Here is a 21784-nt window from a genome sequence, read left to right as displayed (position 1 = left end):
ACAGCAAGCTGCAAGGGAGATAGATGGTCTGGGGATGATGGTCAGCGACTGCAGAGGGGTGAGGAAGCGATCAGAGTCAGAGAACTTGGAGGGTCCCACCTCGGGGAGCAGGAGGACCATGAGAGGATAGGTGCTGGAAAGGGGGGGCAGAACCCCTCTGGCAAATGCCCTCAAGGTGTTTGTCCCTCTGACTTTTCTCCAAAGCCTTTGCGAAATCCACCCTTTGGGAGCCAGTGCTCCTACTGCCAAGCACATGCACCAGCATTCATTGATGGCCTTAGGGAAGGGGTGGCCAGTGGAGGGATGATGGAAAGACAGCAAGCAGAGTCAATTGATAAACAAGCATTTATTAAGTAGAGGAGCGTATCTAGAAAGGTGACTGGCATTTAGCCTGGGCACACTTGATCCTCGCACCTCAAGGCTTTGATTTCATCAGAAAACTGCCTGTTCATATCCTTTGACCATTTCTAAATTGGGGAATGACTTGCATCCTTATAAATTTGATTTAGTTCCCTATATATTTTAGAGATGAGGCCTTTATCAGAAATACTGGATGTAAAAATTGTTTCCCAGTTTTCTGCCTCCCTTCTAATTTTGGCTGCATTGCTTCTGTTTGTACAAAAACTTTTCAATTTAATGTAATCAAAGTCTTTCATCTTGCATTTCATGATATTCTCTATCTCTTGTTTGGACATAAATTGTTTTCCCCTCCATATATCTGAGAGGTCAACTATTCCTCTTGTTAATTTATCTATGGTATCACCCTTTATGTCTAAATCTTGAACCCATTTTGACCTTATTTTAGTATAGGGTGTAAGATGTTGGTCTATACCTAGTTTCTGCCATACCATCTTCTAGTTTCCCCAGCAGTTTTTGTTGAATATTGAGTTCCTATCCCAGAAGCTGGAGTCTGGGTTTATCAAACAGTACATTACTAATGTCATTACTACTGTGTCTCCTGTGCCTATTCCACTGATGCTCCATTCCATTTCTTAGTCAGTACCAGATTGTTTCCATGACAGCCGCTTTATAGCATAGCTTCAGATTTGCTATGACTAGAGGCAGCCCTTCTTGTCCAGCCTTCCCCAAGTGCACTTGATGCCAATCCTTCCTGTCTTCTCCAGCAGACTGCATCCTCAGTAATCCTCTGGCTCTCAGATCTCCTTTTCCCAATCAATGGGCTCCTTCCCTCCTGCCTTCAAACATGCCCAAGTCTCTTCCATCCTCCCCCCCCCCCCCCAGGCTGTCTTTCCATATCTCTCCTCCCTTTACCAGCCAAACTGCGGGCTCCACTTCTTACCTGACCCTCAGCCTTCCAGCCTGGCTTTTATCACTTGGTGGACAGTGTCCTCTCCCAAGTTACGGGTCACTGATACCTTAGCTGCCAAATCTGGGGTCTTTCTACAGGCCTTGCTAACCCTTCCTCTGTTCATGGAGTCTCTCCTCTGGCTGGGCCTTGCTGCCTCAGACCTCCTCCTACCTCTGTGACTGCCGTTCTCTAGCTCCTTTGCACCATAGCCCTGTCACTGTGAGAGGACGGCGGCCCCAGGGCTCTGTCCTGAGCTCTGTTCTCTCTTCAGGTTCTCTCTCTATCCCCTCTCCTGTCTTTGCTGATGCACCTTCCTCTGTGTGTGTGTGTGTGTGTGTGTGTGCTCGCACACACACACCTGGATATGATGCTGCATACACTTCTCCACGTTCCTGTACTGCAGACCTTGTGCAATCCCATGAGCCCATGGGACCACTGGTTCCCTGAAAGCCAGGATTGGGACAGTTCTAATCTTCACACTTGTTTTTCCAATGCCCGTCACAGTACCTGGCACACAGTGGATGTGGAATAAGTATTTGGGGAATTCTGTGCCCTCAGAAATGACAAAATTGATAGCTGAGGCAGTGGGAAGGGGGCAGAGCTGAGCCTGGATTGTAGAGAGAAGCAAGCTTGAGACACCTTGGGACTAGGACCAGTGACTGCAGTGACAACCCAGAGAAAGAAAATCCAAAGAGAAAATGCTATTCTTGTGAGTAAGACAGAGATCTGTGGGTGAGAGTGAGACAGCCAAGCAGATGCAGAAGTGCCTGACTGGATGGTATAAAGAATTAAGAGCAGACACTGAAGGGTCACTATCCACTTAGAAGGAGGTCTGCAGTGCAAGGCCCCAAGGATCTGTCTGTGCTCAGGCCTCATTCAGCTTTTTATCAAAGACTAATACAAAGTCATGAGTGGCACACTCGTCCAATTGCAGACAAGAGTTTGCACCCAAAGAGATCTGCGAAGGATAGAGTTTGGGGCTCAATCTAAGAAGATGGGATTTAATAGTGATAAATGTGAAATCTTACCCCTGTGTTAAAAAAAAAAAAAATCAACTGGGGCAGCTAGGTAGTGTAGTGGCCCTGGATTAAGGAGGATCTGAGTTCAAATCCAGCCTCAGACACTTAACACTTACTAGCTGTGTGACCCTGGGCAAGTCACTTAACCCTCATTGCCTTGCCAAAAAAAAAAAAATCAACTTAAGTATCAGAGGGATGCTGTGGTCAGAGAACAGTTTGTCTGAAAAAGATCTGGTGGTCTGAGAGGACCACAAGCTCAGTGAGTGTCAATATGGGGAAGGAGCAGTCAAGGAAGCTGAGGCCACATTGGGGCTGCACTAAAGGAGGCAAAGCTCAGGGGAATGGGGAGGTGATTACCCTGCCATCCGCTGCCCTGCTCTGGCCTTCTTTGGGTCCCTGGGTTCAGTTCTGGGGTGATCATGGGAGGGTGAGCAGGATGGAGAAGGGATGAAGTCAGGCTGCAGGAATTGGCTCAGGAGGCACTTGGGAGCTGTCTGTCATCACGAAGGGAGTGGGGATCAGCCGCATCTGCGAGGACAATTGTCTCCAGCTGGGATGGTGGCCTGTGCAGCCGGGGACCCTCCAGCAAAGGCCGAAGACAACGTGGCTGGGATCGGGGAAGGCATCCTGCTCTGGGAATAGGGCGGATGAGGGGGCCAGGAGGCCTGCAGACCAAGATCTCACGCCTGCCTTCTGCAAGGATGACTCCTAGTTCAGAGCAGACTGTGGCGGCTTCAGCAGCGGCTGGCCAAGTCCTGCGGACGTCCCGGGCTGTCCTCTGAAGGCTCTGAGACCTCCTCTCCTCACCGCCCACCTCACTGAGGGACCTGCTCCAGCCCTTGCCATCTCCTTGTGCCCGGGGTTAGGCCCGAGGTGATGGTCCAGGAAGTGACAGTCCAGGAGGCTGTGAGATTTAAAATTGGATATTAGATCACACATTATTGCCACAAGGCAATGGTCTAGGAGGTGATGCCCCAGGGCTTAAGGGCCAGGAGGCAATGACCCCAGGGTCGACGGTCCAGGAGGTGACAGCCTTTGGGGCACAGGAGGGGGCAGTGGCTGGCAGCCTCTGGTGGGTTAGGAGCTGGGTGGCCCCCAGGGCTGGTCTTGAGAGGTTCCCTCCTCGTTTGGCAGGTGGCTCGGTTGCAGTCCAGGCTGGGGTGGGAGGTGTGGAGGGGCAGGTGCCTTGGGACAGATGGCTCTGCTGTGTGTCCGGGCCCACAGCAGAGGAAGTGTCAGCATGCTGGGGAACTCGCCGTCAGGGGCCGCCCCAGGATCTGCCTCACTGGCATCTCTTGCTTGGCTCCTTGGGGCATCCAGAGCCGAGGACTGGAAAGCAAACACACAGGCGGGTGGATCTGGCCCTTCACAGACCCCGAGTGTGGGGATGAGGAAACAGAGGGGCCGTTCCTGCGGCAGATGAAACCCTGAAAATGCTGCAGCTGTCAGGCTCCCCCTCCTCACCCAGGACTCCCCTTCCTAGCAGCACCCAGGGCTGCTGGGACTGGCCCCTTCCTGGCTCGCAGAGGAGCCCTCCTCCATTCCTGTAAGAAGGCGGGATAAAAGGAAATTTAGAGAAAGTGGCCTTTGGGTAGCAGTGAACCCAGGGGGTGTCCTATGGGCCAGGCCTGGCTAGAAGCCTGGGGAGACAGAGTGGGTTCATTGATTCATCCATCCATCCATTGTTCATTCCTCCATTCATTCCCTCATTACTTCACTTGTTCATTCATTCATTCATCTGTGAGTTTGTTCATTCATTAGTTCTTTCCTTTGTTCCTTGGTTCATTCATTCATTCACTCATTCATTCATTCACTGCTCAGCCTCAGGCTAGGCTCACAAAAATGAAAGAGGCCTTGATGGGAGGAAGCTGCAGCTGGCTGGCAACCCTCCCAAGGGGCAACATACTTAGCTTCCTAGATTTTGGCAAATCCTTCTCTAAAGGGGAGGTTGGAGGTGGCTGCACCTGAGGGTCAGGCATTTGGGGTCCCACATCAACTGGGCTGGGTTCTCCAGTGGAAGGCCCCAGGGATCTGCATGCAGCCTTGTGCTGTCTTGAATGAGGGCCCAGAGGGCAAGGCCACCCAATATGCCGATGACCCAGAGGTGACAGCAGCCAGAAGCAATGGGCTAAATCGAGTCAGATGCAACCTGAACTCCGAGAATCAGTTGTACCAGAATGAGATGAGGGAGGTTCCCGAAAAAGATCTGGAGCTCTTAGTGGACCGTAAGCAGCATCTGGAATAGGACACTCGGCCCTGCGCCCCTGCCTAAAGCTGCGGACGAGGCAGAGACACCCAGCAGAGGCCATGGAAGATGAGGGTCCTCGGGTGCAGGAACAGCTGTATTGTGTACTGTCTTCCTGGGGAGGAGTGGCCCCCCCACCCCACAGAATGGGCCATCCAGTCTTATCTGACCCTTGGGGACACTATCATGCCCATGGCACAGAGGGGCCAACGGAGGCAGGCCAAAGTGAAGGGGCCCTGACATACTGATGCTTATGGAGGACCCTGCTCCAATCTGGGCGTGGCGGCTGCCCTTCTCCAGTTCTTGTAGCACAGAGCGCTCGAAGGCCAAGGCGGCGACTCGGCAGAAAAAGGCCTTGACGTTTTCTCCTATGGGATAATGTGTGGAGGGTACCAGCTGAGGGAGCCACACCCTCGGGCAGCAGCTTTCTGAATTCGCACCCGTCACCTAGCACCAAGCAGGCCAGGAGGCGGGAGGTCCAGGTTCTGGGAGCAAGCTCTGGGTGCAGGCCTGACCCTTCCCCTCCCCCATACCAGGGTGGCACGGGCCAGCCACAGATCTGACCCCTCTTTCCCCTTTCCTCCCTGTCTCTGGGCTCCGTGGAGGCCCACGCCCCTCTTTCTGGGGTGCCAAGCTTCCCTGATTTCTCTTGGGCACTCCCTGGCCCAAGGCACAGTCAAAGGACCTGGGTTCATATCCCATCAGGGATGCTAACGACCAGTGTTGTGCCCTGGGCCCATCTCTTTTTCAAGTAAACAAACACCTTCCGTGGACGGGATTTGCTGGAGACTCCTCAGACTGGCCTTCAAAGCCTTCCCAAGCCTGTGGCCTCCCACCTTGGACAGCAGCCTGGCTGCTCCATCTCCTGACACCGGGCTTTTGCCCTGGCGGTGTCCTCCGCCAGGAATGCTCTTCCCCCCACCTCCACCTCCACCTCCTGGCTTCTCCCCAGGCCTAGTCCCTTCCTTGTGAGACGGCTGCCTTCCACTTACAGCTTGTCGGTCCCTAACTGCCTGCATTAGACTTGAGGCAGGGGAGACCTGTTTGCCCAGTGCCTGGCCCACAGTTAAGGGTGGTTGGCACAGCGGACAGATGGAGGGCACAGAAGTTAAGAGAAAGGGCAAGGTGTTTGGGGGTCTTAGGTCCACAGGAATTAGAGCAGGATGGGGCCTCAGCCATTGCTTTACAGACAGGGAAACCAAGGCGCCAAGGGGCACTAATGTCCAAGACCTCCCACGTCTAAGGAGCCAAGCTAAGACCTGAACCTGGTCCCTGTGACCGGGGAAGTCAGTTTTTGCGACACTTGCTCCCAGCAGTGCTCCACAACACCCAGTGTCCCTGCTGCCCTCCTGCCCCCCCCCGTCCCTGCCGCCCTCCTGCCCCCCCTGTCCCTGCCCCCCTACTGCCCTCCCCACTTCTTGCTCAGACCCACCTGTTTTGGCCGAAACTGACCAGTACTCAGCCTGCATCTCATTGGCCAGGCGGACGGCATCCATCTCCGTCTGCTCACAGGCCGGCCCTGACTGGGGGAAGGAGAAGGGCATGGGCCAGGAGCAAGGGGCCAGACCATGCCCCCCCAGCAGTGACCCGGGCTCCTGATGGGGATGGCCCTGGGGGAGGCAGGAATAGCAAAGGAGCCCGGGAACCTGCCGGGGCAGACAAGGGGCCTCTTGGCCAGGGATGACGGTGCTCCCCACGCTCGCGCTGCACCGCGGGGCCCCTTCTATCACCTTTCCTGCCACCTCATTCCACATTGGGGAAGAAGGTCTGGGTGCAAATCTCAGCTCTACTGACCCCCAGAGTCCCCCTCCCTCTCTAGGCCTCAGGATTCCTCTATAAAATCCGAGGGATGGATCAGTTGATGCCCGGTGCCAGCTTTCCTCCCCTCGTGGCTTCTGGGCCCCCATCCAGCCTCCTTCAGGGCACCTCTCAGGGGCCCCCCCAGTACAGAGTCCCCTCCCTTGGGCTCTAGCTCCTGTCACCAGAACTGGCTGCTCGTTAGACCAGGTTTGCCTTTCCTTGGCATGGTGCCTGGCGCACAGTAGGCCTGTGTCCCAGGAGGCTGGCAGACTGTACCCACCAGCTTCAGCCCCGGGGGCCTCCTCCTGGCCATGGCCCCAAGTCCTGGGAAGCCCTGAATTAGCCCCTGCCTCTGAGGGCCTGAAGCAGCTCCAGGATCCCGGCCCTGGGGAGGCTGCCCAGCCTCTGAGACAAGAAGGAGGCCCTGAGCCTTAGCCTCCAAGTTCAGCCTCGGGAGGCTCCAGGGGAAGCACTCACTGACTGACTGTGTGACCTTGGGCAAGCCCCCCCTCCCCCAATGAGCTGGAGTCCCCTCCCCTCTGGGGCTGGATTGGACTGCCCTGCCTGGTACCAGAGGCCCTACACAGTGCCGGCCTGGGCCTGAGCCGGCCCCCTGGCACTCTGCTATAGTAGCTGCCTACGTGCCAGGACGGGCAGGGCACCATGGGCTACAAGGGTCAGAAATGGCTAGTGGGTCACTGGAGGGGCTGGGCATCCACTCACCAGCAAATCCTTCTTTGTGCCAACCAGGAAGACAAAGCTGGAGTCTGGCTCATTCTCCCTTTGGGCATCTGCCAGCCACTGCCTGGGTACAGGAAAGAGGGGCCAACTGAGCTGGGATGGGGGGCAGAGGCAGGGGGAGGGGGAAGGGAAGGAGAGGAAGGGGAGGAGGGGGGGAAGGGGAGGGGGGGAGGACATAGGGGGAGGGGGAGGGAGGGGAGGAGGAGATGGGGAGGGAGGGGGAGAAGGGAGAGGGAGGGGAGAGAGGGGGAGGGAGGGAAGAGAGGGAAGAGGGGGAGGGAGGGGAAGGGGAGAGAGGAGGGGAGAGATGGGGAGAGAGGGGGAGAGGGAAGGGGATAGGGGGAGGGAAGGGAAGGGGAAAGGGAAGGAGGAAAGGAAGGGGGGAAGGGAGGAGCCTCTGGGAGCACCCAGCACACCGGAGTCTCAAGGCCCCCAGCCACGAGGTCGGGCAGGGAGGTGCAGGAGGGCCTCGACCCCACTGGTGACCACAAGGATTCCTCCTTTCCAAGCCCATGGTGGCCAAGAGCCCTTACCAGTCAGGGCCAGGCCTCAGAGGATTGGGTGGGGGGGCAATGCTGGCCAATGGCCAGCTTTTCTGCCTCAGGGCTAATTTCAGGAGAGGACATTGGCTGGCACCTCTCTCTGTGAGGCCCTGACTCCAGCAGCAAAGCCCATGCCAGGGTTGGGTCCTGGACTGCAGGGATGCCACCAGGAATCCAGGCACTCACCTGGTGTGGCCCAGGGTCTCGATATCTGCTAGGTCAAACATGGTGATGATAACTGCCCGGGCACAAAAAGGGAGGGTTAGAAACGTCCCTGAGACATGGAGAAGAGGCGGAGGGCACCCCGTTCCACCCAGGCAGAAGGCAGACCCAAGGCCTGCCCCTGCCCCACCCACCTCCCACCTCCACACCACCCTGGGACAACTTTTGTGACCTCCTGGGGCAGGTGGGCCATCAGCACCAGGCCCAAGCCTCCAGCAGATGCTAGGGCCCAAACCCTTGGCTCCCTGTGGCCCGTCTGTGAAGGACGGCCCAGGGAGGAGCTGTTCTCAGGGGCCTGGGGTGGCCTGGACCTTGGGCAGGGGGTGAGGGCCCGCTCACCCTGGGCACCCCTGTAGTAAGCTGAAGCAATGCACTTGAACTTCTCCTGTCCTGCTGTGTCCCAGCTGTGGGGGCAAAGAGAAGAAAGCCCATGGGCGGGGGGATCCCAAGCAGGCAGGGGTCAGCCTGGTGCTGTGGGAGCAAACAGGGCCACCCATCCTGGCCCTGGGAGGCTGCCCACAAAAGCCCTCCTTGGCACAGCCTGAGCCCTCCACCCTCTGAATTCCTGCCCATGCCTTCAGAAAGGCCAACCCAAAGTCCAGCCATGTGCTGGTGATGGTGACCACCTAGCCTGTGGCACGGGCTCACAGAGGGCCAGAAGGGACCCCACCCCGCTCCCTCGTTTTAGAGAGGAGGTCATGCAAGGGTCTGGAGGGAAGAGGATTGCTCCGGGCAGGAAGGGGTCCGATTCACAGCCACGTCCTGAGGTGGGCTGCCCCCTGGCCTGAGCTCTGTACCCCGGGGGGTTCTCGTGTGTCAGTCAGCTCGGGTACTGCCCCAGGACTGGGCCCTTCTCTTTTTTTTTTGGTGAAGCAATTGGGGTTAAGTGTCTTGCCCAAGGTCACACAGCTAGTAAGTGTTAAGTGTCTGAGGCCAGATTTGAACTCAGGTCCTCCTGACTCCAGGGCCGGTGCTCTATGCACTGCGCCACCTAGCTGCCCCTGGGCCCTTCTCTAGGAAGCCGCCTCCTGTCTTCCCTCTGCCCAGGCCCAAGGGGCCTCCTCCTTCCTCCTTCTCTCGCCCAGCACCCCCATACCACGGTCAGACAGTCACTACTCCATGCACTTTCTTCTGGCCAGTGATGAGTTCAGTGGCATCAGTCTGGTGTCCCCAGACAAAAAGGAGGTGCCCTGAGGGCAGGGCCAAGCTCAGGCTCTGTGGGCTGGGTCAGAGGGCAGGGGTCCAGGGGGTCCGACAGGGCAGTGGGTGGAGAAGTTGGGCCCAGAGGGCGGGAGGCAGAGACGGCTGAGGGAGAGGGTGGCTATGGGCCCAGAGAGGGGCTGAGGAGGGCGGGAGGAGGGAAGAGGCTCAGGCTCACTTACATCTGGAGACTGTAAGGGGTCCCAGCGATCTCAAACCTCTCGATTTCAAAATCGACGCCAATCGTGGCCTTGTAGTCCCGATCGAAAACGTCTTTACAGAACCTAGAACAAAACATGGATTCCTAGAGACGCAGGGAGGAGGGTCCACCCGCATCCCACTGGGCCCAGGTCTGCCGAGCCTCATGCCAGCTGTGGGCAGTGAGCCAGTGGGCATGGGAGGGCCCTGGGCCGGCCAGCCCCCCACCCCCAGCAGGCCAGGCTTTGGGCCGGAACCAGACTCTGCTACTTGTCTCCCCAACTCCTGCCTCCCCCTGCTCTTGGGTCTCCCTACCTAAGGTCAAGTCAGGTCCCTCCTGCCCAGGACGGCCCTTCAGACACTGGGATAAATGCACCATGGCCCCAGGACTAACCTCGCCTAGTTTGTCCCACCAGTCCTGTCATGTATTCAAGTGCCCCCCTCTGGACCCTGTCTGCCAAGGAGGTGTGACAAGGACAGAGGCCTGTGGGACTGCCCCTTCCCTCATCATGGACATTATGCCCTCCTTAATGCAGCCCAAGAGCCTGTGAGATTTTCCTGCCTGCTACATCCCATCGCTGACTTCTGCTGAGCTTGTGGGCCACTCTGCCCCCCCAGATCTTTTTTCAGAAAGATAGCCGTCTTACTACACTTCCCCCATCCAGTCCCTGTGAAGTTGGCTGATCGGCCTGGAAGGCCACAAGTAAATGGGGGGGAGGGCAAGGGGGCGGTGGGGTCAGAGGTGGAGGACACCGCCCAGTCCAACCAGTGGGCCATAAAGGTTGGGACGATGGAGCCAGGGTGAGGACCAAGGAGAATGCACATGGAGCAAGGCCAAAGGCTGAGGAAGATGCAGAGGGAGAGCCGGGAAGGGGCCCAGGGAAGGACGATGATGAGAGCGAATGAACAACCTGCCCTATTCCCGGCCATTGGAGGTGGCCCTTAAAGGATGGTGAGGAGAGAAGGAAGAGGAGAAGAGGCTGTGCCCAGGCCCCAAGGGGCGAGGGCCAGGGGGTGGAGGGGAGTAGGGGCCAGCGTGAAGAGGGCCTTGAATGCCAAGTAGAGCAGTCTGAATGTGACCCAGAAGGCCTGAGGGGGCCCTGAACAACACAGTGAGAGGATCACAGAATCAAAGATTTTGTGCTGAATGGAACCACAGGAGGAAACTGGATGCCCAGAGAGGGCAAGACCCTTGCCCAAGGTCACACAGGTCCAGAGCGGCAGAGCTCAGGTCCTTGGACCACAATGGGGCTGGGTGGGCAGGGGAGGTGGTGCGTCCAACGGCCTGAAGGAGGTGCCGTGGACACAGGGTACCCCACCCTGGCAGCCCCACTGAGGCTTCAGACCCCCCAGGGTCTCAGTCAGGAGAGAATACCTGTTGATGAGGCTGGTCTTGCCCACGTAGAGGTCTCCAAGGACAACAACTTTGGACACCTTCAGCCTGTGAGGGACATAGCGAGATCAGAGCATCACTGGGGGGAGGGGGATGTTCGCATTCATCATCACCCCCTAGCCAACAGAGGGGCTGCAGAACCCTGCCCGGCATCTCTCGTGCCCTCCCCCACCAACACACGCCCAGGAAGAGGCAGAGAGAGGCCTAGGAACAGGGGCACTGCACCCCTCACAGGAGCTGCCCAGCATCTCTTGGTGCCCTCCCCCACCAACATGTGACCGGGAAGACTTCACACAAAAGTTCTCTCTCTCTCACACACACACACACACACACACACACACACACACACACACACACACACACACACAGTCTGCCGAGGCAGGGAACAGAGGGAAGACCAGAGAATTAGAAGGGGCTGGGGAGGCTTCCTGGAGGAAGTGGGCGGTGGTCGGTAGTGGGAGCAGAGGAGGGAGAGTGGTCCTGCCAGGGGCACGAGCAGAAGGGAGGGGAGGAGGGAAGGCTGGGCTGGGGGAGCCCGTGTTTGGACTCAGGGGCGGGTTCTGAGGGGCTCCGAATGCCAAGCGGAGCACTTTTATTTGCCCCGGGTGGTCACTGAGGAAGGAGGGTGACATGATCAGACATGAGCTTTGGGGACGGCCCAGAGGGGGCAGACCAAGGCACGCAGATGCCACAGTCCAGGGGTAAGGTGATGAGGCTCTGTGTGGGGTCGGGGCAGGGGCACAGGGAGAATGAGGCTGCAGAGCTGAAATGGACAGTCCTTGGCACCACATTGGAAATGGGGGAAGCCCAGGATGACCCCCAGGCTGTGAGCCTCAGGGAGCGGGAAGACGGAGGAGCCCTGGCCAGAGATAGGGCAGGGGGGAGAAGGGGCCGACTGTAGACATGTTGAGTTTAAGAGGGTGACTGGACGTCCAGTTCAAGGCATCTGAGAGATAGCTGGAGTCACCGGACAGAGGTCAGCAGGGAGGTGGGGCAGGAGGACAGATCTGAGAATCATGCCCTTAGGGATGGGCTGACAGGTCACCCAGTGAAGAAGGCAGAGCCTGGGAGAGGCCCAAGGTTAGAGGCCATGGCCTGGAGGAGAGTCCAGCTGAGGATGATCCAGGGGTCAGAGAGGGAGGAGGAGGGACCAAGAGAGAAGAGAACGTCCAGGTGACCAACAGTTAGAGGCTGCAGAGAGGCTGAGGGGAAGAGGCAGGAGAGGGAAAGGGCCCCAGGAGGAGGTGCAGGCACCGCCTGTGTGCCGCCATCGTGGGGCGAGCATACAGCCAAGAGGCTGCTGGATGGAGGATGGGGGGCCCAGGGGAGGTATTGGGAGGTATCCTTCCCCGCCCCTGCTAAGACAATGGCAGCTCCAAAGAACACCAGGCACGCACACGCTGGCCTCAGTGAGGCTGAACCTCCCCAGCAGCGATCTCTCCTCTGTCCAAGGGGTGCTGGCTCCCCGGCCCGAGGGGCTTCTCAGAGCCCTGCAGGCTGGGCTGCCAGGGTCAGCTGGATCCCAAGGGGCTGCTTTCTGCTCCTGTGGATGTCCTGGGCTCTCCTGGGAGAGTCTCCTTCATGAAGGTCCTGTACTGAGAAGTCCAGCTTTTGTTTGTTTTTTACTGGACACGTGTTACATGCACACAGAGGCGTGGGAGAGCCAGGCACTGTTTAAATGGTCCCAGCCGTGCTGGGGACAACAAGGCATCATGGCCTGGCGCAGGTTGGCGTGTTGACTTTGGCCATGGGGCGGGCATCTAGCTTCCTCACCCCTGATCCGACGCTGCTGGCCTCAACATCACCAAGGAGGGTGAGGGGGGTTGTCCCGGCAGACTCAGTGGTCAGGGGAGGCTGAACGCAGCCCAGCGAGCAAGCTTGTTTCTGTGTGGGGCACTTCCCGAGGGTTTCTGGGCTGCCTTTGAAGCCTTAGTGCCCAGGTCACCGGAAGGTGGGGGGCGCTCGGATCTTCATCTTCTGGCTGTGGACACCCTTCCACACCGCCTTCTGGGCCTTCAAGGCCTTGGGGGGGGGGGAGGGGACAACAACGGCTTCCTTCTTGGCCTTTGGCGCCACTTCCTGCTTTTATTTAAGTGTGTTTGGCAGCAGTGGGTGCGGCTGGGCGTCGTCAGGATGACCAGAGTTTGAATCCGGCTTCAGACACTTCGGCCCTGTGTGATTCTAGGCAAATCACTTGGCTTCTGACTCAGTTTTCTCAATTGTAAGATGGGGATGATGACAGCGCCAACCTCCTAGGGTTGCTGGAAGGATCAACGTGATTGCGTTTGTAAAAGTAGAGGCCAGGACTCGCCAGGGCCCCAGCACGTGGCAGACTCTGTCCCAGAGCTTATTCCTTGCCCCTGCCCCCTCCTCCACGGCTCCTTCTTGGGGGGACACCCTGAGAGGAAAGTGGCCTTTGGACAGGAAGGCATCGAATGAGAAAGCTGCCAGCCACCGTTGGCGGGAGCCATCACGGCCGGCAACTCCCAGCCACGGATGCCATCCTCTGCCACCCTCTCTGGGAGATGGCGGAGGACAGGACAGGAGCCCAACTTCAAGAGCAAACGCCCTGAGAGCCGGAGACAGGAAGGTGTGACCTCGAGCCTGACCTGGCAGCCAGGGAGAGGCCAGGGAGAGGCCAGGGGCCCGAGGGGGGCACACAGAAAAGCAGAGGGCACATTGTCACAGGAAGTGAGACCTGGCCAAGGAAGCAGCATGGCTGGCAGCCCTTGCCAGGCTCTTCTGACACTCTCTGCCAGAGGAAGGAAGGTGTAGATGTGGCTCCTCTGGGCTTTCTTGTGGAAGAGAAGCACCGTGGCGTGGAACACACCCAATGGCACTAAAGGCTCAATATCTGCGGCAGCCAGTCTTGGGGGGGCCAGGCCATCTGTGCTTGGAGAAAGGCATGCCTGACACGCACATCTGCAGTGGGCAGAGTCAGGAGACGTAGCCAACTGCCAACCACCGGCTGCCTGGACTTGGCAGGGGAGAAGGTGAAATTGAAGAGGACGAGATGGAGGCCAAGCCCGCAACCACAAGGCGGCGAGGCCTGGCAGAAGGTGGGCCAGCCAAGCGAGGCCTGTGGCTGACCTGGCCTCAGGCTGCCTTCAGCCGGGCACAGAAGGGGAGGGGAGGGCCCTCTGCCCTCCCAGGGGACACACTGAGGAGGGCCATGGGTTACCTGGCGCTCAGCCAGGGGAGGACAGCAGAGCAGAAGAGGGCCTCTGGCTCAGGCCCAGGGGGGACAGCAGGAAGTGGGGGGCACCCGGAAGTGTGGGGACAGTGGGAAGTGGGGGCACCCAGAAGTGGGGGACAGTGGGAAGTAGGGGGCACCTGGAAGTATGGGGACAGTGGGAAGTGGGGGGGGCACCCAGAAGTGGGGGGCCAGCAGGAAGGGCCCCTCAGGGGACCAGCCTGGCCCACCGGTCCTGGAGAAGGCTCCCTCTCAGACCCTCAGACCCTCAGGCCTGGTCTTCTCCGCAAACCCTGCCCTTCTCTCCTCTCCCTCTAGTCTGTCCTGGACTCCCAGGCTAAGGTCCTGGGCCCCAGGCTTCCCTGCACTTCACACCCCGAGGCCCACAGCAGGCGGGCCCTTGGAGAGATTGTGTGCAAAGGCCTGACATGGGCAGCAGGGTAGTTACGTTGGTAGGAAGGCGGTGAAGACACTGCAAGAGCATCTGCCTGCCTCGCTGCTGCCCGAGGATCATGGGCCAAGCCTCCCCCAGGTGTGGTCCCTTCACTGCACACCAGCCACTGCCTGGGGCATCAGGGCATTCATTCCCAGAACTCGGCATGGAAGGGAAGCTTAATAAATGCTCACTCACTCATTCACTCACTCACCCTCCAGGCTTGGCTCCTCCTGCCAACCTGCTGAGCCAGGCCAGGCCCCTCCCTGCCTCCTCAGACGCCCCCCTCCATTTCTGCTCTCACGCCCACCCTCCTCCCACCGGCCTCGGCTGCTGGGTTGTCCCTGTGGAAAGCCAAGGCCCCAGACTGCTCTGGGGAGGCCTTTCCACTCTCCCCGAGGCCAAGTACGGCCCCTCTTGGGCCTCTGAAGATGAGCCGAGGCACAGGCTGACATTTTGTGTGTGTGTGTGTGCGCACACACGTGTGCCGTATGCGTTTCTTGGCCTCTGGGGTCCCACCATCCTCAGCTCTCCCTGCTGCTCAGAATCATTGCCCACGCCTTCAGCACTTCCCTTGGCCCAGTGGCTCTTCCTCACCCCCCTAGCTTCCCCCTCCCCCCTCTCCCCCGCTTCTCCTCATCTCCCATCCCTCAGGTATCAGTACCTGGCCCTCCTCCACCTCCCAGGATGAGGAGGCCTCCCTCCTGAAGCAGGCCCAACCCCTCCCGCCCCATCTCCTGCTGGGCATTCAGAGCCTTTCATACTGACCCCAGACCCTCCACCCCCCAGATCCCTTTTCCTTCCCTCCCTCCCTCTGCCTCTGTGTCCTCGGGCTTAGCATCAGGCCTGGCACAGACGTCTCCTTGGGTGCTTGCTGACAGAGGCGACTCCCTGGGATGCAGCGAGTGTTTGCCTCGCCCCGGGAGGACTTTGAGCTGGGTGCCCCACCCGCCCCTCTACAGAACGGAAGGCTGAGGCCCAGAGAGGGAACCCCGTTCCCCCAGAACACGCCCCGGGGCTGACGGCCTCCCGCCCAGGCCTGCTCTTCGGCCTCTGACCTGGGCCTCAGGGCTGGCGGGGCCTGGCATTCCCCATCACTCACCCCACTGTGCCCGTTCTCCTCTCCCGACAGGCCGCTCGCACCTGCCGATGGAAGTCCTCCTTGAGCTGAAGGCAGGCCTCGGGCGTGTACCACTGCAAAGACACACACACAGAGTGGAGGCCCGGAGCCCAGCAGGACAATGGGCGCAGCCAGGCCCGTCTGGAGCCCAGTGACAGGGAGGGGAAGAGGAGAAGAGGGAAGGAGGTGGGCAGCGGCCTAACCCGGGGCGTGCTGCATACCTTGGGGAAGTCAGAGACGACCCGGTCTCGGCTGACGGGCGGCCCCAGAAGCACGAGGTCAGGTTTCATCCTGGCCAAGTCCCTGTAAGACACAAAACTGAGAGTGGAGGCGCCACCAGTGCCCGAGGGCCCAAACTCACTGACTAGTCATGGCTGGGCTCCAGATACCCCAGGAGTGGTCATAGGGAGAGAAGCAGACCGAGGCCTAGGCCATGGGGCACCCCTCTGCCCTTTTCAGCACTGCCCAGAAAGCGTACCGAAGGTCTGGAGGCAGAACAGAGCCGGTGGCAAAGTGGCCAAGGCACAGGGAAGGGTCAGGGAACAGGCCAGCCTGAAAGCACTGAAGCTGCCCGGGCCGGAAGCTCTGAGAGGGCCTCCCCCAGCCGCTGGCCGCCAGCATGCCCCCCCCACCCGGAGTGCCAGGCCTGCATCTGCAGCCATATCACCAGCGGGTGTCACAAACCTGCCACGGCTCCCACCCTCTTTCTCACCCTCCTCACAGGCCCGGCTGCCCACCTGGTGTCCCCTGCCCCTTCCCCACGCCCCCGAGCAATCAGCTACCACATCCACCAGCCAGCATCCATTATGTCACATGTCACAGGGGAAATGGGTAGTGTGGGGGTCCTGAGGATTCTTCTTTAGAGAGCAACACCCTCTCGCACTCAATCCAGTGAGAATAAAAGTCTTCTATTCGGGTGCTGGAGAAAAGGGAGAAGCCAAGGGCTTCTCTCAAGGAGAGATGGTTCAGAGACCTCTCTGAGACCCCTATGTCCTGAACAGCAGAAAGGCCCTGGCTTTTATCACCTGCGCCCTTACTGGGGGTGGGCTGGGAGAATTCGGCGGAGGGTGGTGGTGCTGTCCCCTGGCACTGAGCAGGCAGCCCCGCCCAACGCGCTGATCTCCCTGCTTCTTAGCTGGCCTGTTTATGGCCACACCCCATGACCCTTCCTCCGTCCACAGGCCCCCAGCCCCCCCTGGGCCTGCCTGTCTCCGGGGTTCTCAGCCTCCTTCTGCTGGGTCTGCTGGGTCTGCAAAACCTGCCAAGGACTAGAGGAAGAGGGAGGGAACAAGGATGTAACAAGCAAGTGCGTGGTACAAATGGGATCTGATTTAATCCTCACCACGACCCATTTTAGAGATGAGGAAACTGAGGCCCGAGGGGTTAAGTGACTTGACCAGGGTTACACTACACTGAGGCCAGATCTGAATTCAGGTCTTGCCAACTCCAGGCCTGAAACTCTGTGCGCTGGACAAAGTGAGCCATGATTGGTCAGGAGAACTCCTGCCAGGTCTGGGTGGTTTTGTAAAGGAAGAAAATAAGAGGAAATGAGGTGGAAATGTCCAAAAGTGAGGGAGGAAAGCCTGATCATGCTGGGTCCAGAGGCCGCCGAGGCCTAGGCCCACGCCAGCTGGGAGGAGGCTGGCGAAGCGGCTGTGGGCACGGCTGAGCCTGAATGCCTCCAGCCCACCCTTCCTGAAGAGTCTCCCTCGATTACCAGCCAATCAGCAATAAAGCACACGCAGATGGTGCTCCTCTCACCCTGTGCCCAAGGGCCAGTGGTCAGTGTAGGCAGGAAGAAGGCCACTTGGGTGTTGTGCTCTTTGCAATGGGAGACTCCAAATCTCTTCCCCCAGCCTGTGGATGGAGGCCCCACAGATGCCCGGCTTTTACGGAGGTGCCTTCTAGGGTAGCAAGAGCAAGAGCGAGACACACTGGGATGCCCCAACAGGGGTGGGGCCCAAAGGCCAAGAAGCCTTCCTGGATAGCAGACCCAAGGAGACTCGGAGGACCCAGGGCCACAGAGCCAGGAGACCAAGACAGAGTGAGCACCGGGAGGAAGGGGTAGAGCCCCCTCACAAGGCCTTGTGTCACTGCAATGGCCGGTGAGAGCCTGGAGGAGGCCCCGGGCTCGAACATCTCCCTCTTTGGCATTCCTGGCTCCTCAGGCTGGCTCAGCAGACAGGGGAGAAGGGAGGGATCGGTTTGGCAATGAAAACAAGTCACAGGAGGAAGGGAAGGAAGCTAAACAGAGTCTCCGGGTTTAATTAACACCAACTAGGAATAGAGGCAGGCAGCAAAGCCCAAACTAACGATATTGACGTGGGCCGCAGTGGGAGGGTGCTGGCTCTCACTGCCAGGCAGGCCTGTACCCCAAAGGGGCCAGACCCCGGGGGAGCGGCCCCAGAGATCCCCAGTGATCACTAACTGCCCTTTCATGGGAGCCAAAATCAGGGGAAGAGCTGCCAAGTGATTAGGGAGGGGGCCAATGGGCATGAGTCCTTTGGGGGCCAACTCTGCTCTCCACGGTGTTAGCCACCCCTCCCGGCTTCGCTTCCTGAGCGCCACCGATAACCCAGGCCCAAGCACAGATGCCAGAGCTCCTTTGATGGAGACCTCCAACCACACTGAAATTGGACCATCATCAACCAGCTGCTCTTTGCATCAGTCCTGAATCCACAGGGCCACCTTGTCATCCAGTTCATCTTTTCCACCTGAATCGTCTGAGATATCTCATCAACATCTGCTAACAGCAGGCAACATCTGTCCGGAGCATCCCACTCATTGCCAAGGTTAGCAGTTCAGTCCAGTAGGACGCCCTTGTTCTAGGTGGAGGTAGGCTAATTCTGGAGAATCACCACTTTTCATTGTAAGGTTTCCAATCATCTCTTTAATGATCTTTTCAGCAATTTTCCTAGGAACCAAAGTCAAGTTCACTGGCCTATGGCTTACAGTCTCTCTTCTTTTCCTTTTTTTTTTTTTTTAAAAACCACATGTAGATTCTAGGGGTCCTTGTCTCAGCTTTCACTCAAATTGACAAGTCAGGTCCTTAGTGTTCTACACTTGGCCCTGAGGAGTTGAGTGGGGAAGACAGGTGGGGGATGGCCCGCCAATGCTATAACCCGAGCCCCTACCAGGGAAGTTTCATGCCATGATTATCAGTTGATATAAATCAGCCAAACGAAACTTTTAGAAAAAGCAATTTGACTGAGGTGGCATAGTCACAAAAAGAGTCACAACACAGTCACAAGCATTCCCCAGCCCCAGCCCCATTCGAAGCTCACAGGGTCCTCCTGCCACTAAGGAGAGCCCAAGAGCAAGGCTTTCTCCTCCCAACTCCGGATTTCCATCTCACCAAGCTCCCTTTCTTCTCCACACTCAGACGGTCAAGTCCCCAATTCTTATTGCCAAGTCCCTCAACCAATCCTAACAGACTTCCTGGGCAATGCCACACCAGCTGATTGTGGCCTTGTTTGTACATAGTCTGAAGCCTAGGACTGAATGACTCAGTATTCTTGGCAATGCCCTGAAATGAGCCAGGGTGACTTGATTGACTCGATTGCCTTCCCCACCCTTACAGGCTAATATTTGCCCTTCTCCAATATTGGATTTCCTCTTTTGTTTTCTACGATCTTTCAAATCTCCTAGACAGGGAGCGGCTCAATACTCCCACCTGGTCCAGAGGCCCTGAGCTCATACACGGAAGCTGCCTCACCATTTCCTTACTCATGTGGGTGCTAACTCCCTGTTCTGAGTCATTTTTGTTCTGGCAGATCCAGGGCAAAAGTCCTTCTCCTTTGCAGAGAAAACAAACAAAATCATCCTTGGGCAGCGATCGCTGGCCCATCCAGCCCAGCATAGGTCCTAGTCCTCTCAAATCCTCTTGTCTGCCAACAGAGCGCCTTCAGAACAAGACACTCTGTTGTCCTCCTCGTCCCTTGCCTGATTTGGCTCATTCTGAGCTCTAGCACTGCTGGGTGGACAGTGGGTGGAGGGCTAGGCCTGGAACAAAGACCTAAGTTCAAATCCAGCCTCATACACCTCCTAGCTGTGTGACTCTGGGCAAGTCACTCACCCTCTGCCTCCTTTCCTCCCCTGTACTATGGGGATAACAAGAGCACCCACTCCCAGGGTGGTTGGGAGGAATTGCAAAGCATGAAGTAGGCACCCGCTAACGTTGGTCACCATTAGGACCATAGGCCCAGGCCGCGTTCCTGTGCATCCTCTGTCCCCAGGCTTGTGGGCATCCTCCCACGGCCGCCCTGAGATCCCATCGGCCTTTCCTTTGGGGCAGCGAGGCGGGGCAGCGGGCAGAGCGAGCCTGGGACCTGCAGTCGGGCCCCAGATGCCAGGCCTGGCACACAGCAGCCAGCCAGCAAACATGAAAGCTGCTGTCCCCAGATCTCAGCCCCCCCCCCCCAGGCTCCCTAGCTGGGCCGGTCTCACCCCCGCGCCCTGCCTCCGTTTCCCCATCGTTAGTGTCCCTCCGAGAGCTATGAGCAGGTTGGGGGGGGGGGGGGGGGCGCACGGGGGAGGGGTTCCCGCCCCGCCCCCGAGTCTGGATGACGGAAGGCCGAGCTGCATAACTGAGGCTGCCCCCCGCCCCCTTCCCTGCTCTTCGCCCCGTCCTTTCAGTAAGGGGGGGCCCAGCCTGAGGTCGGTCAGCACGGATGCGGCCCCCAAACCCTCCCGCCCTGCCCGGACTCGAGCCCAGCGGGGGAGGGGGATGCTCACCCAGGCCGCCGCGCGCCGCCGGAGGGACGCTCCGTGTGACCATAGCAACCGGTGGACGTGCGCACTGCGTGCCTCCGCAGCACGAGGCGCGCCTGCGCGGACGAGCCTGGCAAAGGGGGCGGGGAGGCGGGTGGGAGAGCGCGCGTGCGCACTTGGGATGGAAGGGGAGGGGCGCGACTGTCTGTAACTGACGCGATGTGTCGCGGAGAGCCGGGGGCGGGGCACTGGGTATGCTCCGGCCACGTGATCGGGGAGCCTTGAAACCCTGGCGGGCCACAATGTGTGCAGCCTTCTGCCCCGCGGGCCCCCACCCCGCCATTTCTTGTTTTGTTGTTTTTTGTGTTTTGGGGTTTTTTTTGGTATTGGGGTTAAGTGACTTGTCCAGGCTCACACAGCTAATAAATGTCAAGTGTCTGAGGCCAGATTTGAAACTTAAGTCCTCCTGACTCCAGGGCTGGTGTTCTATCCACCTCGCCACCTAGCTGCCCTCACACCCCACTATTTCTATTCTCTGGTCCCCCCCAGTCACCAGGCCTCCCCTATAGGTACCCCCTCACCCCTATTTCTGTTCCCTGAGCCCCTACCCATGCAGGAGCCATGTCTTACCCACAGGCCACCACCCTTCATTCTTGTTCTCTGGGCATGATGAGCCTGACCCACATGGGCTGGGCCAGGCAGGCAGCCAGGAAGGGTGCCCATGGGCCCAGCAGGCAGGAAGCGAGTGCCCTCGGTTCTTTTCTCTGTCCATTTCACTGGCCCATGGCTCTCTAGTGGATGTCGGAGCCCCCTGCCCAGGGAGCCCAGCTGGTGTGGCCTGAACCCAGGGGGTCTCCCAGACTCCAAACTCCCCAATCCACTCCCAAGCCAACTGAGCAAACAGACCCCACCGGGTCCGGGATGGGCAATGGTGGGCCCTCCCTGAGCTCTGCCCAGCCTCGGCCTGGGGGGTGGGGTGGCCCAGAATGCCCCTCCTCCCACCCCCAGTGGTACATGGTGCCCACTTTGCAGATGAGGACACAAGCTGCCCAGTGGCCTGGACTCCCCCCAAGTCCCAGACCCCACCCACAAGGAGGGTGCTGGGATTCCAGTAGAGTCAACTTTTATTCAGGGGCTGCTGGGTGGGAGGGGGATGCAGGTCTTGGGCACATCTGGCTTTTTGGGTGTTTGGTGTTGGCTCAGGGACAGGACCAGGGTCTATCTGGGCAGCCCCTGCCCTCTGGAGCGAGCAGGGGGTCCACAGAGACCTCAAAGAAGGCAGAAGAAACATGGGGGACCCCAAGAGAAGGAGGGCCTGAGAGTGACTGAGGGATTCTTGGCTCTCAGGGCTCACGGCTGGAGCAAAAGCCGGAGGCTAGAGAGGCCGACAAGGCAGGGGACAAAGGGACAGAGAGTGGAAACAAGGCAAGAAAGGGAGATGGCAGGCCCATCGTGGAGGCTTGGAGGGCAGGAGGGAGCTATGGGCTGCAAGATGATGGGGGGAGACTAGAGACAGGAAAGTTATTGTAATAATCCAGGTCAGAGGGCTGAGGGACCAGTGAAAGGAGGCAGAGAAGGGGTGATTCAGGGGAAGGCTGCCCAGGTGAGCTCCAAAGGCCTCGGGCTACTGGATCTGCAGGCCCAGCAAGTCTGGGATGA

The 21784-nt window shown here is 58.6% G+C and overlaps 1 protein-coding gene across 6 annotated transcripts; it reads right to left on the bottom strand.

Annotated features, from left to right (window-relative positions):
* Positions 1-895: 895 nt before the first annotated feature.
* RAB36 (RAB36, member RAS oncogene family) lies at positions 896-20251 on the bottom strand. Of its 6 annotated transcripts, none has more exons than XM_043995450.1 (11): positions 20150-20251; positions 15637-15718; positions 15398-15489; positions 10652-10717; positions 9261-9362; positions 8218-8282; positions 7843-7894; positions 7097-7178; positions 6006-6096; positions 4819-4941; positions 896-3872 (listed from the first exon to the last, which is right to left on the bottom strand). In XM_043995450.1, the coding sequence occupies exons 2-11, from the start codon at positions 15703-15705 to the stop codon at positions 3808-3810; spliced, it is 807 nt and encodes a 268-aa protein (XP_043851385.1). In that variant the 5' UTR covers positions 15706-15718; positions 20150-20251; the 3' UTR covers positions 896-3807. The 6 variants fall into 6 exon arrangements, with proteins under 6 accessions (XP_043851385.1, XP_043851384.1, XP_043851383.1 ...); XM_043995449.1 differs by lacking the exon at positions 20150-20251 and adding an exon at positions 19584-19777 and having other exon boundaries at positions 896-3657; XM_043995448.1 differs by lacking the exon at positions 20150-20251 and adding an exon at positions 19584-19775.
* Between the last annotated feature and the right edge of the window lie 1533 nt (positions 20252-21784).

The sequence above is a fragment of the Dromiciops gliroides genome, chromosome 3 (assembly GCF_019393635.1).
Source record: "Dromiciops gliroides isolate mDroGli1 chromosome 3, mDroGli1.pri, whole genome shotgun sequence".
NCBI classification, from domain to species: Eukaryota; Metazoa; Chordata; class Mammalia; order Microbiotheria; family Microbiotheriidae; genus Dromiciops; species Dromiciops gliroides.
The sequence above is the reverse complement of the archived record's forward strand: the minus strand, read 5'-3'. Positions and strand labels throughout refer to the sequence as shown.

Bases quoted from the DNA above. Each gene is read 5' to 3' on its own strand.
- RAB36 (XM_043995448.1), bottom strand. From the start codon at position 19,612: ATGGTCCTAATGGTGACCAACGTTAGCGG. The intron at 15,490-15,636 runs GTATGCAGCACG...GTGTCTTTGCAG, and splicing joins TCGTCTCTGACTTCCCCAAG to TGGTACACGCCCGAGGCCTG. The intron at 9,363-10,651 runs GTATTCTCTCCT...GTTTTGTTCTAG, and splicing joins AAGACCAGCCTCATCAACAG to GTTCTGTAAAGACGTTTTCG.